Source organism: Halichondria panicea, chromosome 6 (assembly GCF_963675165.1).
Source record: "Halichondria panicea chromosome 6, odHalPani1.1, whole genome shotgun sequence".
Classification (NCBI taxonomy): domain Eukaryota; kingdom Metazoa; phylum Porifera; class Demospongiae; order Suberitida; family Halichondriidae; genus Halichondria; species Halichondria panicea.
The window spans coordinates 7214313-7230881 of record NC_087382.1 but is presented as its reverse complement, the minus strand read 5'-3'; the positions used below and the strand labels follow the sequence as shown (position 1 = coordinate 7230881).

Genomic DNA, 16569 nt, shown 5'->3' with positions numbered 1-16569 from the left:
TCTTTTGGGGGTGGGTGTCTTTTGGTTTTCCTCTCTGAACGGGAGGGGCCTCGCGCCTGGATCGACGGGAGGCTGAGTCATGTCTGGCCATATGGCCGCCATGACCTTTCGCACTAGATGGGCGTGGCCTGCCTCCAAAAGGCCTCCCTTTTGGAGGCGGGCCATCTACTTCTTTCTGCACCACAGGTTAATTAATTTTTTAAAGAAACACAATAGCTACAGTGCAGTATGCCTGTGCGTGTGAAAGTGTTTAAGGATCGAAAGTCCCTATTTATGTAAGTTGCTTCAAAGGTGCAACACACAAGTCCGCTAGATATCTAGAAACTGTAATCACATTCAGATCTAGCTATCTCTATCCATGTTTGAATTATGCATTAATTAATGCAGTCAACTGTTGGAAGGCAGTCAGCACTTTGGTGGTCTCTGGAACATTGTGCTCATTCAATTTGGGATCATGGCCGTTGTGTTGACAGCTAGAGATGTTGTCAGCTCTGGAGGCTTTGATCTGAGGGTGGAAACCCACATGTTTGGGGGGCCAATGGATTGGCTGAGGTTTACTTTGTTAGAAATTTTACTGATCTCAGGAGCACTTTTGATCTACCCAAGTTTTATGGTAAGGTGGTGTGGCTCACACAATGCAGGTTGTGTAGATAGCGAAACTTGTGTTGTGATAAGTTATTAGGTGTCAAAACTAGGTACGTAGGTTGGTCACGATACAACCAGTGTGGAGTGCTATAATTATGATCATCATAGGCATCAGCAATTAATGTGGCTTAGCTAGCTTAGGACAGGAACAGCTAGAAGTTTTCTTTTGTCTGTGCACGCACAATCCTCTGTAAAGCAACAATCATAACCAACTTCCTATAGCATTGCATTGTACTAACTAGAATTGGCATTGTGCACGCATAAATGTACCGGCCACCTTGAAGAATAAGTATTGTGCTCATGCATGATTGATGATAGTACTTGGAAATGGAAGAAAAAGTACTCCAACCAACCTCATCTTAGAAAATGCCTTTAGATATTCACTCGACAACATAAAAAATAATTATCTACCGTATCTCGAGGCTAGCACGAGAGTACACTCTAATTGGAATTCCATAGTTCATCACATGATGTTGTTGTACCTCCTCACAACGTTATTCAATGCACACACACACTGTCAAAAGTGAATTCAGAGGAGGTTAGAACCACTTGACCTTAGTTATTAAGGTCACTAATTGACTTTGATATGCACTCCTGATACGATTAATGCCTTGTTTGTAGTGCTGTATAATGGGTGGCCAAATCTTATTTTCACCAATTTTTGCTCAGAAGCAGAGATACACAAATCAGTGCTCTCGATACCATAAGCGGCCTGGTCTCAAGATCAGCGTAAAAGCAATTGCCTGGTCTCGAAGCTAGCACAAGAGCACTGATTTGTCTCTGCTTCTGAGCAAAATGCGAAATTTGGAGTTGCTTAAAAATAGGAATTAGTTATCTAAGGTCAAGTGGTTCCAGCCTCCTCTGAGGTGAATTTAACAATGCAACATGATATTCATGACTCACAGGGTCTAATGTTTATCACAGAGAATGTGCCAACAATCAAGAATAATAGGTTTTGGTTGGTTCTTTTCCAGCAACTTTTGCATTAATTGCTGTATTGTATGTTTGACAACAGAAACCAAAAGTATGTGTATTATTATATATATATTGTTACAGTTTCTGCTGAAAAAACATATAAATTATTATACAATGTTAATTGTTGCAGTATCGTTTATTTTATGTATAAGAGTTGATGATTACCCTAGCTCGTATAGATTTAGTATGCAACATACAAGTAAAGGACTACAATGTACCTTCACCCTACGTTGTAGCGTCAGTGTGCAAGTTAAAGTACAAAACTATCAACGAGTGCGCATGCAGGTACAGCTAGCATGACTGTACAGATCAAGACTACAATGTAGCAAACACTAATGCCTCAAAGCTACTCGTAAGTCTCTTTGTGTGTCTGTCTATTCCAGCTGTGGTTATACAATGCCTAACAACTTCAATAGGCTTCTAGCCACGTTATTGGATTTTGATTAGTGGGTTCGTAAACTCAAGTTTCCTTTCTCGAGTTATGGCTAGTATTACTCACAGTGAAGGCTAGCTGTTGCAGTCTCTTCAGAATCTTTCATAGCATCATCTGTTCGTACAACTTTCTATTCAACTTATGAGTTAGCCTTGCTCAAAGAGCACCGGGCCTCATATACATGTATATAAGATAACAGATATAACACGCACCCTCATTCTTTTTATATAATTACACAGAACTAATTCACAGTCACCCTAATTTGACACAAAATTTAATATCAAAAACGATAATTTCCCATGGCTAAATAAATGTTTATATGAATAGCTTGCAGATATTGTCATAGGAGTACTTAAATTTCTGTTGTCTCATTCACAGATTTGGCAAAGATTACGAAAGTTCGCTGGAGGTGTTATCGATCGTCTCTTTTTGTTAACCTACTTAGCAATGGTTGGGGTTACCATGGTAGCTGTGTTCAAGTCTTTGACACTGTTAGATTTACCCCCAGTTTTCCGATCTCTCTCTACAATTGAACATGTGAGTTCATAATCATAATTATTTATCAATACCTGTGGCTCATCATTGCCAGGAGCCCATAAATAAGAGAACGAGCGGCTGACTACGGGGATTACATTTCGTAAGTGATTATTACCGCATTTCCATATAATGCAGAGTGACTTAAGTGGTTGAATCCCTACACGTGTTATACGCAATACAGGGCTGCAGTTTGTAAGCACTTGGTCACTTTCATAGAAAGAAATGTGGTTTCACCGGCAATTACGAAACGTGATCCGTTGAAGTTAGCCGCTCCTTCTCTTATTTATGGGCTCCTGTCATTGCAGAGTAAATCTAGATTGTAAGTATAGGTGCATGTATTAGAGTTTTTGCAGCACTTTGCACTTATTTCACTCTGGAGAAGGACAGAAACTGGCTGCACAATCCTGGTTTCTTGTGTATGTGTGCTATAATTATGTGCTATAAATTATTACATACATGGATTCATTCACATGCATTATAATTATAGACCTTAATTTTGAAAAATTGAACAAATTAATACAGCGCATGTTGTAAAGCCTAGGACCGAGGCTACTTCATGCATATGTACATGTAGCTAGCTGTCCACTGAGGCATCAGCATTTGCAGTGCTTTCCAGTAAATTGTAGTTATAATAATTATTATATAGACTGTGTTTAAACAAAGTACACTATTAAGGCATAGTTGTACAAGCATATACAATACACAACCTTTGAAACAAACAAACACACACTACCGTATGCTGCTAGCTGTGATGCTGCATATAAACATCGAAAGTCTAGAGAATTATTTACATACACTGGTAAATGTAGTAGTTTTCAGTGTAGTTATGCCTCGAAGCGTAGCCGCACGAGGGATACGATAAAGCTGACTGTGTCTGTGTGTGTGTCTGTTCCAGCTGTAACTGCTCAACGGTTGCAATGCGACTTCTTTCTCGAGTTATGGCTAGTTTGACTCACTTTGAAGGCTGTTGCAGTCTCTTCAGAATCTTTTATAGCATTATCTGTTCGCACAAACTTTCTATTCAGCTTATGAGTTAGCCTTGCACTAAAGCGCTAGCTTTTTGTTAGCTACAAGAGTCAGAAAGAGCTGATAAAGAAGCTAGCTATTTTAGTAGCCATTAGTGAACTTGCAGACACACCCCTTATTCCTGGATGTAATGCGCATGTGTGCTACATACCTCGAGTAAGAGAAACCATTTTGAACCCCAGATCCTGCAATTTTCTTCGTTGAGGTCCTGGGTAAGCCACAAACCCTGATAACTCTTTTAGAGTTGTTATACATGTAGATACTACTTTCTGTGATTGAATTCTGTCTTTAATACTTATCTCACAGACTACTGATTATGCCTTTGACAAAGGTTTACTCCCACTGTTTGGCTACAGGCCATTCGGTATGCACTATTAACTGTGGACCCCCCTTTCTTGTGAAACAATCAAAGCACATTGCAAATTATTTATCTCTTCTATAACACTCTAATACTTTTGAGCGAAAGCAAAAACATGGCGAGAGGCATTAGCGATTAGTGCACGCTTGCAACACTCGTTACAAATGTACCATAATTATCAAAAATGGGTGAATTTTGCAAGTGTTGATACCTATACCGGTCCTGCCTCAAGGCATAGGAACACGGTAAAGCTGACTGCATGTGTGTGTGTGTATTCCAGCTGTAACTGCAATGGTTGCGATGTGACAAAGTATCCTTGCTGCCTCAAGGCATAGCCGCACGAGGAACACGGTAAAGCTGACTGCATGTGTAGCTGTAACTGCAATGGTTGCGATGTGACAAAAGCTAACAGCTTCAATAGGCTTCAAGCCACGTTCTCTTGGATTTTGATTCGTGGATTTGCAAACTAAAGCTTGTTTCTCGAGTTATGGCTAATTGTATTAAATCTTTCGTAGTATCATCTGTTAATTCGTACAAACTGTCTATATGAAACTTATGAGTTAACCTTGCACTAAACGCTAGCAGTTTATTAGCCACAAAGTCAGAAAGAGCTGCGAAGCTGTACACCAGAGGGACAATTGTGCGCTAACTTTGTTGAATCAACATTTTCATATAACTTATTTTTAGAGGTACATCTTGCAATGCTGATTCAGCAAAAAATTAATGCTGGGTGCAAGCTGTCGGACCTCCTCTAGCTATACACTGCCAGAACCAGCAGTAATTGTCAACTAGCTTTGACCTCTTTGTAGCACATAATTCTATTAGATATAGAACGACTTTTGAGTTACTCTTCTGTATAATTATGGAAAATTGCAAATTAATGCAATTATAACATAAATATAGAGTCAGCAATCAATATCGGACAAAATATCTCCTACAGGAGAGTTGGAAAGCAAAAGTGGTCCTCTCACAGACAATGGCCAAAACAACTTTCTGGAAAATAATCCAGTGTAAACCTTCCTTGTCTGATCAAACCGAAACAATATAACTTTGATCAATATAATCGACTGTCTAATAGAACTGCTAGCTATTAGAGGACAGCTGCAACTTGATACTGTTTTGAAAGGCTAACAGCTCGGTTACATGAGGCAGTTTAATTGGCCTCTTATAGTTTTCGAGATATTAAAACAAGTGTACAGCAATCAATAATCGTTGAGTATTTAGTGTGCGCATGCACAAATCCTGTAATTTCCGTAAAACAATACTTTAGCCGTGGGGTTTCTATATATAGTAATGAATAATTACGCATGATTTATTGACTAATTATTGATTGCTATACATACCCCCAAACTTACTCTAATATCTCGAAAAGTAATTGAACTGCGAGATGTTAGCCTTATACAGTATCAAGTTGCAGCAGTTCTATTAGACATGCATTGATTATTGATCGAAGTTACGGTTGAGCGTTTATGCAGCTCTAGTTCAGACAAGGAATTAGGTTTGCACTGGATTATTTCCAGAAAGTTGTTGCTTAACCCTTGGCCATTAAACACTTCTGCTTTCCAACTCTCCTGTAGGAGATATTTTGTCTGATGATTGATTGGCTTGAATATTGATTGCTGACTCTAAGTCTTCTTGAGCGAAGCGAAACATGCCAAGAGGCATTAGCACAGCACAGCTTGCAACATTCATTATAATACCAAGAGTGCATAAGAAGAGAAGAGTGTTGAACTACTAATACTTCTACACAAACACTATGCACAAAGTAACACGACTCGCATGTGATAAAGTATTGTAAACTTCCTAGTAAATGTTAACCGTGGCGTTTTTAGTGGTGTGGTAATCGAACAATTCTAGCTAGTTGTTCGCATTCAACGTTCAGAGCTCGTGGAGCTGCTCACTGCACACTGATAGGAGACGATCTCTTCACAAAAATCTTCTAAATAGAGACAATAGTCGAGTTGATCCTCTTCACTTGCACTCTTTACTCACTATTAACAAATTCTGTGCGTTGCGTAATTATGTGCAAACGTCATTAATTGCGAGTTGCTCATGTACAATTGACAGGATGTCACGTTACTTTGTGCGCAGTGTTTGTGTAAAAGTATCAGTAGTTCGACACTCTTGTAATACAGTAGTCACATTAATTAATTATGGTGTAATTAATGTGACTACTGATCTGTGAAACCATGTCTTCGACTAAACCCACAGATGAGACTAGTTATGAAGAGCTACTCATTTATTCGTGAGAATAGTACCAAATTATTAAGCCCGTGGCATAAAGATGATGAAGACGGACCCTCAGTCTGGTATGAGAGACAAATGGATCCCTCTGTCGGCTCGTTCAGCAAGTACTTCTACTTCTTGTTTGTTCCTACTCTGCTTTACAGGGATCATTATCCAAGGTGCGTTATGGCTTTATCTGTAACTGGTTGCACCTATAGTTGCTTGAATTGGTGTACTGGTGATAACCTTGTAAATGTTAATTCACAGATTAAAGGGGCCCATCTGCTGGAGAAATGTAGTTTTTTATTTCGGGCAGGTAAACTTTTAAATGTATGTAGGCCACCATACATGTGTTGTTTTGTTCTCATTCAGTTTTTGGCTTTTACCTACGTCCATTTCGTAATCTATGGCAAGTGGCTGGTCCCTGCGTCTTTTAAGTAAGTTTTTACATTGATAAAGGTCACGTACATGTAGTTATGTACTGTCATGCAGACCGCAAGACTTGTGGAATACCTACCAGTACACTTTGATGACTGTTTCACTTGGGATCGTGTCTGTCAACGTGATTATTTTTCATTCATGGCACAACTTCACTGCAGAGCTGACTCGATTTGCTGATCGCGAGTTCTACACTGTAGGTAGCATGATTGAAAACTTAGTAGCTAATGCATCTGCTCACACACGTGTAAACCCATCGCAAGGCTAGGCATCTGATTGCTTTTACTTAGATTTACACCCTTTGATGATTTATACACATGCAGGACTGGTGGAACAGTTCTAGCTATCCAATCTTCTATCGCAAGTGGAATGTTCTGATCTACGACTGGCTCAATGCCTATTTTTACCAAGATTTGCGAAAGGCAAGCTAGTGTTAGTTAGCATGTTACTATTGTATGCACGTACAGTATGCAGCTGATTTAATTTGTCCACTCTCTTCTGATAGCGATCAAATTGTCTTGTCACTTGATGCTCGCAGAATTGCTAAAGCTGTTGTGTGTATACATACAGGTGCTCAAGAGTTCTTGGCTCACTGCCCTAGTTGTGTTCCTCGTGTCGTCGTTCATGCATGACTACCACATTGCTGTAGCCACCAGGTACTTCCTACCAGTGTTCATGGTCTTCTTTGCAGGAGGCGGAGGTAAGATTTGTGGTGTGGATAATTGTTGGCAATGAAGGTACACTTATCCCAAAGCGCGCCCCTGGTTATAATAGTCGCCCGTCTGTGTATTCTGAGTCTGCGATAGCGCTGTGTTTGTACCATGCATGGATAGCCTCAACACATTAAATTTGGCAGATTTTGATGTTAATTAAAAGCTTCGTTGTCGAATAAAAGCGAGCAAAAGCTAAGAACCTGCACATTGACCTAGATGTACACGCAGCTCTGTCTCGAGGCTGTAGACTACTGTATACGTGTAGCTTGTTTAGTTTGAGCAATCTGCAAAAATCCGCTATATGTATCCGCTATATGTATCCGCTATATGTACACTAATTTAAAACCCCAAATTAACGCCAAGGGTTAATTTGCACTAGTTATAATTTTTATAACAGTGGAACCTGCGAATGATTACGTGTATATCACGTTTGTCCTTAATTTATAGTGTCATCAATTATTAGGCTTCATGCATGACTGTGATTGCTCTACAGGGTTCATGTTCTTAGTGCGACCTGACAAGAACAGTCGATTTGCTAAAGCGTTCACTGTGTGGGGTTTTTATGTGGGGACCACAATCATTGTGTGTGCACACTACACTGAGGTGGCTGCTCGGACTGCCTGCCCCCAAGTGAACAGCTCATACCTGCAGTATGCAACTCTGGCCTGTTTCTCTCAACACAATATTACAGTATTCTGATCAACTATTTATTAATTTTATTACACAATACCACCACTTCTGATCAGTTATTTATATTGATTTTTAGTCCCATAAATTATTTATATGGACAATGTTATGGACAATGTTATGGACTATAATTATACAGTCACTTGCTTTTTAGGAGATACGTACTCACGTAGGTTGGACAGGTTTTCATATTATGTTGCATCATCCCGTCTCTCATGACTAATTTTTATTCGGGCTGTATAATTTTATGATTACTGAGTTTAGAAGTGCTATAATCATATACATGTATGATTGTGTCGCTGTATATAAGACCATAATTATAACGGGAAATGTGGCGAATCAGCCATTGGAACTGAAATAGAATTTCTAATTTGGCATCTCAGGTGTGGCTACTATACGACAATGATGTTGTGTCCCTCATGCAGTAATTAATTAGTTTAATGATGTTTGGTAAATTGCAATAATTATTGATTTATAGTTATTGATGCGCCACAGTAAAGGCATCCAGACTGAGAATTGCACAAAACTAGCTAACCATGCACCTCTATATATTATTACATGTTATAACATGATTATAATAACTGGTCATACAACAGCAGTTTGAACTTCTACTTTCTGATTAATGTGGTCATAGATAACACAGAACGGACGAGGAATTGACTTGGAGAATGCACTGCAGTGGTATAATAATAAACTTCAGTGTAACAAACAATAATTATGTTCTATACTAGCTTGCAAAACGGATTGCACACACTGCATGGCATTACATCATAATTAATACATGTAGTCATTAATATACCTCATTTGGTCCCTCATGTCCTCTAAACTGCTGGCAACAAAGTAGAGTGGTTGCAGCCCAGTTTCAGGGTACTTTGTCACAATAATCTCCCCAATATCCAGTAGGCGTCGCTCAGGACAATCGGTAATGCAATATTGTAGCTCTTCGTTGCCTGACAACAGACCGGCACCATAGGCTTTGGGGGAACCCCCCTCATTAACCAGACCAAACTCAACAGTAAACCAGTAGAGCTGTAGGTACAGATTGTATGTGCAATGAAAGGAATCAATCATGGGTCCATACTTATTTGTATGCTATGTACTATAATTATACTACATGGGTCCTAATTGGAAAAGAATCGAAGGGCTAATGGATGGAGCAACTTAACAGCTAATGTTCTATCGGGCAACTACCAAATCATTGACTGAGTGTGTGGATCGGAGCCAATTTTCATGTTTGATTCGATATACTGTACTAGCTATACTGTTGACAACTCACAGATGCTAGATTATCGATCCACTCATCGGAGATGGCGAGAGAGGCCAGTCCAATCTCCTGAGAAAACTGGGCAAAGGCAGAGTCACAGAACAATGGAGCGTGTCCAATCAGCTCATGGCATATGTCACTAAAGGATAGCCATTGAATGTTCAGGTCAAAGAATAATTATACAGTGACTGTATACAACATACACATGGCTGCACAAACAACAAAAACAATGTCATGTCTATTAATAATTATGTAGTGCACAAGCTCCCACCCCTACCAAATCTGATCGAGAGAAAATATTACGAAAGACTCAATATGCACATGTAATGGGTAGAAAACTTACGGTTCTGGGGTATAGAATGGTTTGGAATGGTGTCTGATGTACTGTGTAGTGGGGAATACTCTGAACGCTAGAGAATTTAGAAAATCTCTTGCAGATATCCAGCCAATCACAGGCCACAGCTGCCAGTCTGTCTTTGCCTTTAGGTATCTTGAGACGTCCTCAAGCTGAGGAATGTTGTCTTCTCGATAGCCACACTCAGAGAACAGGGAGGGGAAGTGTTTGTTGTACTCTTTGCAGGCATGTGTGGGGTAAAGCTTGACCTGGCTGCTGAATATCTTACCCCTGCATTTCAAGCAGACAAAACTAGCAATACTTGATTCAGACTGTCAAGGTAGAGCATGTTAATTGAAGGGGGCAAAGCAGAGTAATGTGAAGTAGGGTGTGTTATGGGCGCTTAATGCGACCCCGAGGCGACTGTATAATTATGGTATGTTGCAAAAGCAACACAATGTGTTGGGAGGTTTCGTAAAATTTAAGCCTGAAAACTATCGGTCGATCTAATCAGTGAATTTACGAATTTTGTTACGAGCCTTCGCGAATTCGTCACAAACCAGCGACGAGAAGTGCAAAGTTTCTAAATCGATGTCACTTTACTAATATTAATTGGTCAGTATCTATGGAGGGATATCCGTGCCAATATTGGCTGCGACCTCAACTCAGGCATCCGCTTATGTACGGAGATCACTACTCACAGAGATGGCCATTATACACTTATCGAGAGATTTGAATTTACGATAAGTTACGAGCCACTAGAGAATATTCCAATGCCGATGCCCTAAGCAAACTCCCGGTACCTTCCTTCGAATTTCCAAGCACGCTACTACGGCCCTGGCCCCAGCAGAAATGCTGCTAAAAAACAACCTGCACCAACCCCCTAGGAGATCATTTCATGAATAACACGTGGAGTACAAAAAATATAATGGTTGCAATGCGAATACTACAAAGATATTCTAGGCACGTTTTGTGGTATATTCAAACAGTTTTCAGGGGAGGGGGGTTCCCCACCCTCACCTGACAGCATAGATAATAAACAGTTTTTTGCGTGCCATCAGAAATTCATCACGAGGACTAGGAACACAGCATTACTCACCAAGTTTCAATCTCCTTTGCTGTATACTCCATCCTGGGAATAGGACGGCCACTACACAACAAAGACAAAAATATATCACTGGGAAACATGGCATACATGTAACTATTGCTAAAATAAAGACCTGACCAATGAAATTACTCAGCTGTACGGATCGTACGGGTCAGCCATTGACACTATTGATAACTCACTATTGATAGCGTTTGGCTATAACAGCAATCTCTTTTCGCCGGACCTGGTATTCCTTGTCGCCGTAACCTGGGTGATCTGGAGTGAGCTCAGAGCCATACTTAAACAGTGTTGTACAACATTGAGCCACATCGGCAATGCTTCGTGGAAACCAGGGGGTAGAGTCAGACAGACAAGATGAGGGCTCACTGCCACTGTGACATAGAAGAACATTGCCAACCTCGAATGTTTTGACCCACGGAAATTACCCACTATGCATAGTACTATACTTGCAACGTTCAACTACAGCAGTCTCAACAAGCCTCCAACAAAAATTATGCCCAGGTATAGATTTACATGTCTGTTCAAACCGCCGTTATGTACCTTACAAGGGATGCAGAGACAACAAACTCCTGCAAAATTGCTACAAATGTATCAGGACTGAAATCTGAGAGTACGGAAAACTGAATAAAGTAGTCAATTTCGTTGTCTTCATCAGTAGGTGTTCGAGAGGGCCGAGATTCTAGGTGGGTTATAACAGCATCATGATTCTGGGGGGAGAAATTGCAGTGAAATTTTATTGGAACACTATATAAAATCTACTGCAATTGTGATTGTGTAGATTGCTGTTTGTTTCAAGCAGCTAGCAGTTCAAAAGTGGACAGGCTCACTGATAGCTGACAGACATAGGACTTATCTCAATCTATGTCATAGATTGAGAAGTCTTACGGATCTAGCTAGATATAATAATTATATAGATATAATTATATATAATTTAATATAATGGTGGAGGGAAGGATTGGAAAGAAAAAGACAGACTAGACTGTTGACAATGAGATAACAAGATCTTCAGAAAAGTATCCTCACCTTTAACACACCTAATACACTAACGAGACTGTCAATTCGTTTGGAAATTGTTATAATCAGAGAATAACTTCTAGGTTCCATTATGGTAATTGTTCTAATTATAGCACAGAGGAGGCTGGAAACCACTCCCTTCACTGCGCTCTGTCTGGCTAGCCTGGATTCAAGGCCGATTAAACACTTATTGATATGGCAAACCATCCTCGGCCTCGGAGGCTTACTACTAAATTTTTATTTAGTGAAAAAATAACTCTACTGAATTTATGGTGAGAGCCAGCATGGGATTATTCTTTATTATTCACTCACATTCACACAGTGATGACAATGGCAAGAAGTATGCCTGCAGTTGATGATCAAATAATTATTATAATGTTTGGCTAGTCTATGTATGCCTTTAACAATAAGTATCCTGGTGTATGTGCACCTTTTCATTCTCATAACTTGTTATCAGTGCATGTGCGGTAGCACTTTGCTTGCATACACGAATTGACTTGCATTGTGTTCACCTGTGGTTCAGATTGAGCCCCTGGCCACATGTAACCCTAGCAACCCTGACCAGCCAGCACCGTTTGGATTCATCACTGAGAACCTCTACATATCTCCAGTGTGAGTTGTTGCTAAAATGTGTATACACTCCTGCAAATGAACTGTAAAAAATAATAATTATTTCATGGTTGTACTTATTTATTATTGGTGCACCTACTACACTACATATACGTAGGTTGTACGTATCAAAAGACAGGAAGCGTGCCAAGCGAATGGTTTGCGAGTGTCAATTTGATCCAGGTAAGCACTAATTGTTATCCAGAGTGTGTAATTATCTGCATGGTTTCATGAATGCACGTTAAAACAATGTGTACTTTGTGTCCCTCTGTTGACAATTTGTCTGATAGAACCTACCCCTTCCGTTGTCTTGCCAAGAATACACCTATTGCCTGCTCTTTGTTTTGTAGAAATGGATGATCCTGAAGAAGCTTGTGGAGAGAATTGTCTCAACAGAGTGTTAATGATCGAGTGGTACGTCTCTTTTGTACTTTTTGTGATTCCATGTGTGTGATTATGTGTATGTCCATAGTGTAAGTAAAGAGAAGGCTAGCCTTCTTTCCCAGGCCACTCTTCCTCAAAGAGAGGGCCTGGTATCGACTGTTTGCGCATGCGCCACATAATCCCCAGAAACTGGGGACTCTGGATATCATCGTATAATGCTCAGTAAAACAATGACATCACAACGAACGAACAGAAGTGGATTAATTAAATAAAGTGGATAGAAGTGCGATTGTGAAGGTTTCTAGCCTGTGTGATAGCATTCTAATAGCTACCCTTAGCCTGCTATGTTAACAAAGGACTCACAGCCTGCAACAGCGTGGATGACAATCGCCTGAACGGAGGGAAGGCTGACAATAGCCTATATGGACAGGACACGCCCATCTGACACTAATCTTGGTGAAAGTCTACATGTAGACTCTATCAAGACTCTATCAGAAAGAAATAGCTGCTGTAACCAAACGTACAGCTCTGTCTCTAGCTAGCTAGCTAGCTCTGTATAATTATGACTTTAAGTGTATTATTCTTTGTCTGTATAATGTTATTCAGGATATTTTTCAAGTAAATTTTCAGTTTAATGGGAAACATTACGGGGATAATTTTGCGCATGCGCAACAGTCAGTAGCAGGCCTCCTTTTTGAGGCCTTGTGAAGGAGGCTAAGAGAAGGCCAGAAATAGTACAATCACTAAAAAGTCAGTGTATTCCCAGTCACGTACATATACATGTAGGGTCCGGTACACTGATTGTAGTGATTCATACTGCCTCCTCTGTAGTGGTAAATATCTCAGTCTGTCACACGGAAAGCTCAATTCCCAGTCTGGGAGGGTTATAATTATAATTTTGACGTTAACAATTGCTATAGTATGATCCGCCAGTTTTTTGAAGGCGAATACAACACATAACTATTGCACATGATGCAGTAATGTGTGTGTGATATTGTTCTTGGTTTCAGTGGCTCAAGATGTCCGTGCGGAGAGTACTGCACTAATAAAAGATTCCAGAGAGTAAGTGCTCCAAATCTATTCTTCATGTAGTTGATCATGTAGCTAAATTTGTTCCTTTATACACGTACATAAATCCACAAGGTAGTACATGTAGCTGTGTTCTGCCATTTATGTAGATCCTTTTCCCTACACTGTAGGCCGATTATGCTAATGTGAAGGTATTCAAGACAGAGAATAAAGGCTGGGGACTGAGGGCCTGCAAAGACATTCGACCGTGAGTGCTACACTCAGTATATCAGTATGGCATCTGCATGTACAAGGGAAGTCATACCAAATTTAATGTGTACTGTACATGTACATGTGTGATACAGATAATCTTTTAAGGTATATGACTGAGAAAATGACTCAAAGTGTGTCTTCATTAGTTTGGGCATACAAAACTTGTGTAGCATGTACTGGATTCAATTTTGTTCTCGCTTTGATCCAGTGGCGAGTTTGTGATGAGGTATGGTCAACGCAAGCTAGGCTGGCTGTAAGCATGCAAGAACAAAATGTAGTAGACTATACTGTGTAGCTGTGTATCTTTCTAGTGATAACGGTAGGGTACAATAAGTCATACATGTACGTGTAGAACCCCTGCAATCAACTCTCCTCTTGTCTGTAATTATTATATGCCATGAACATCTTATACAAGAACATGTATATGATTCAAGTAAACAAGTACAGCAGTCGAGATGCAGTCGATCATGAAACTAGCTGCGTGCATTTAAGTGTATGGAGGTTATACAAGGTACATGTACATGTACGTACCACGCATTGGCTCCACTTACAGATTCTGGATGCAACTAGCAAGGGAAACTATTCCCGCTACATCAATCACAGCTGTGATCCTAATTGTGAGACTCAGAAGGTACTATACTGTACATGCATATAGCCTGGCTTGCATAATTATATTACGTATGTTTTCCGTACCGCCACAGTTGCGTATACATGTATAGCACAAAAATGTATAGAATTCCAGTAGTAGTACAGTGTACATAATTATACATGCACATGCTGTCACGTGTACAGCACTACATGGATTCAATACTTCACCATGCATGCTTTGTAGTGGACTGTGGGGGGCCGTCTGAGAATAGGATTTTTCTCAATCAAGAAAGTAAGAGAGAACGAGGAGCTCACCTTCGACTACAAGTTTAAGAGGTTTGGGTGAGTGAAATGCTTTTTCTATAGCTTAGTATTTGTAGTGCATATAAGTGCAGTCATAATTATATGTGTGTTCGAATTTTATGTCTGTTAAGAGTGTGTATATATTTTCATAATTATACGTGTTTATACTAGATCAGTGTACAATGTATATAAGTATACATGCGTGGAAGTATAGTACAGTGTTGTTGTTGCAGCGCACAAAGAGAGAGCAGCTCCGCCTCATGTATATAGCTAGCTGTACAGTAGGGAATAGACATTGACTGTTTCTTTCTTCGCATGCACTCAGTAACCAGGCTCAGAAGTGCTACTGTGGTAGTGCTAGTTGTCGTCGATACATTGGCCAATCAAAACAGAACTCTACCACCTCGCTTAAAGTGCTCTCATCAGCTCAAGGCCCCACCTCCCCCCGTAGCCCTAGAGAGAGGAGACGTGGTCGCATCAGACTGCTCAGTGATGCTGACAATGCTGTGAGTTCCAATTGTGCCCTTGGGGGTATTATACATGTACATGTGTACTCATGATCGTGATGAAACATTTTGTAAATTGATAGCATAATGTAATTATACAATACGTTTGCTCAATGAAAGGAGGTACCATACATGATGTACACTGTACATTTTTCAATATACATTGTAAAAATAAGTATAATACTTGGCATATATAATTATTGTACGTACTGCATATACATTCAGCAGCATATCATCTGCTCTTACTAGCTATATATAATTATGTTCAGTTCTTATCCTTAGTTTGAGAAGGAGGTATACTCAATAGTGGGTTCCAGCTGGCGCCTGAGAGGCAGTGTGCAGGTGCTCTCTCTGTCCAGGATAATGCTACAGGCTGAGACCACCAGTCAGAGGGGCATGCTCTTGCAGGTTTGTGAATAGATAAATTATACCGTATAGAACGAAATTTTTACGTTTCATGAAATTGCCTCTAAAAACATTTCGTTGAATAAATTTCACGCTATACGGTATGTCAATCACGTTGCGTCCACCATTAGCTATGTTCATGAACAATTTTTGTGGATGCCAATGTATAATCTCTATACATGTACACCTTTACATACTGATACATGTACCAGGTAGTAGTATCTTGTTGCTGGCTTCACAAGGAGTACCTGATTCTGTAATTGTATATACATGTACTGTGAATTATCGAGCTATAAGCAATGGCTGGCCTGTCTAAAAATACTTTGTACATTGCACATGCAACAAGACTATTACCATGATTGTGTGATGGTGTAGACCTGAAGTTTTTAAACTTCACTGTTACACTACAGGTATTGTTAGCTACCAAGGATACTGAATGCCTAAAAAAGTTCCTCTCCCTTCAAGGACTGCGGCTGCTTTTGTCGTGGATGATTGACTCGGGGGATAGTGACACTGATGACATCATTAATTTCAGAATACAGGCATGTTAAATGCATCACACTGCTGATTAAATTCACTGAGTATGCTGTGATTAACTTATAGCCATACTATTTTGATGCAAGTTTCGTATGACAATAACTACGCCATGTTAGCTGCAACACACATCCTGAATTTTCATGGCGCTCCGTGTACTGTTGTTGTTGTGCCTCAGATGTTACAAGTGCTGGATCACCT

General features: G+C 39.9%; 3 protein-coding genes across 4 annotated transcripts in view; 2 read left to right on the top strand and 1 right to left on the bottom strand.

Annotated features, from left to right (window-relative positions):
- The first annotated feature begins 128 nt into the window (after positions 1–128).
- LOC135337838 (sterol O-acyltransferase 2-like) lies at positions 129–8349 on the top strand. The gene is made up of 10 exons (XM_064533841.1): positions 129–275; positions 388–613; positions 2432–2590; positions 6186–6379; positions 6468–6516; positions 6573–6637; positions 6693–6834; positions 6962–7060; positions 7209–7338; positions 7845–8349. Exons 1-10 carry the CDS (start codon positions 229–231, stop codon positions 8048–8050), a joined length of 1317 nt encoding a protein of 438 aa, XP_064389911.1. The 5' UTR covers positions 129–228; the 3' UTR covers positions 8051–8349.
- A 135-nt stretch (positions 8350–8484) lies between these two features.
- LOC135337840 (phenylalanine-4-hydroxylase-like) lies at positions 8485–11911 on the bottom strand. 2 transcript variants are annotated; one of them, XM_064533843.1, is made up of 8 exons: positions 11768–11911; positions 11285–11451; positions 10924–11115; positions 10736–10786; positions 9646–9948; positions 9315–9441; positions 8838–9067; positions 8485–8711 (listed from the first exon to the last, which is right to left on the bottom strand). In XM_064533843.1, the coding sequence occupies exons 1-8, from the start codon at positions 11846–11848 to the stop codon at positions 8624–8626; spliced, it is 1239 nt and encodes a 412-aa protein (XP_064389913.1). In that variant the 5' UTR covers positions 11849–11911; the 3' UTR covers positions 8485–8623. The 2 variants fall into 2 exon arrangements, with proteins under 2 accessions (XP_064389913.1, XP_064389915.1); XM_064533845.1 differs by having other exon boundaries at positions 9646–9927.
- Positions 11912–11925: 14 nt separating this feature from the next.
- The window catches only part of LOC135337821 (histone-lysine N-methyltransferase SETD2-like), a 31939-nt gene continuing 27295 nt past the window's right edge, over positions 11926–16569 (top strand). The window contains exon 1 of the mRNA XM_064533807.1: positions 11926–12030. Coding sequence (XP_064389877.1) covers positions 12028–12030 — 3 coding nt within the window. The 5' untranslated portion in view covers positions 11926–12027. The remainder of the gene's footprint in view (positions 12031–16569) is intronic.

Bases quoted from the DNA above. Each gene is read 5' to 3' on its own strand.
- LOC135337838 (XM_064533841.1), top strand. From the start codon at position 229: ATGCCTGTGCGTGTGAAAGTGTTTAAGGATCGAAAGTCCCTATTTAT. The intron at 614-2,431 runs GTAAGGTGGTGT...TCTCATTCACAG, and splicing joins TGATCTACCCAAGTTTTATG to ATTTGGCAAAGATTACGAAA. The intron at 7,061-7,208 runs GCAAGCTAGTGT...GTATACATACAG, and splicing joins TTTACCAAGATTTGCGAAAG to GTGCTCAAGAGTTCTTGGCT.
- LOC135337840 (XM_064533843.1), bottom strand. From the start codon at position 11,848: ATGGAACCTAGAAGTTATTCTCTGATTATAACAATTTCCAAACGAATT. The intron at 11,452-11,767 runs GTGAGGATACTT...TTCTCCCCCCAG, and splicing joins GTGTATTAGGTGTGTTAAAG to AATCATGATGCTGTTATAAC. The intron at 8,712-8,837 runs GTATATTAATGA...ATACCACTGCAG, and splicing joins GACATGAGGGACCAAATGAG to TGCATTCTCCAAGTCAATTC.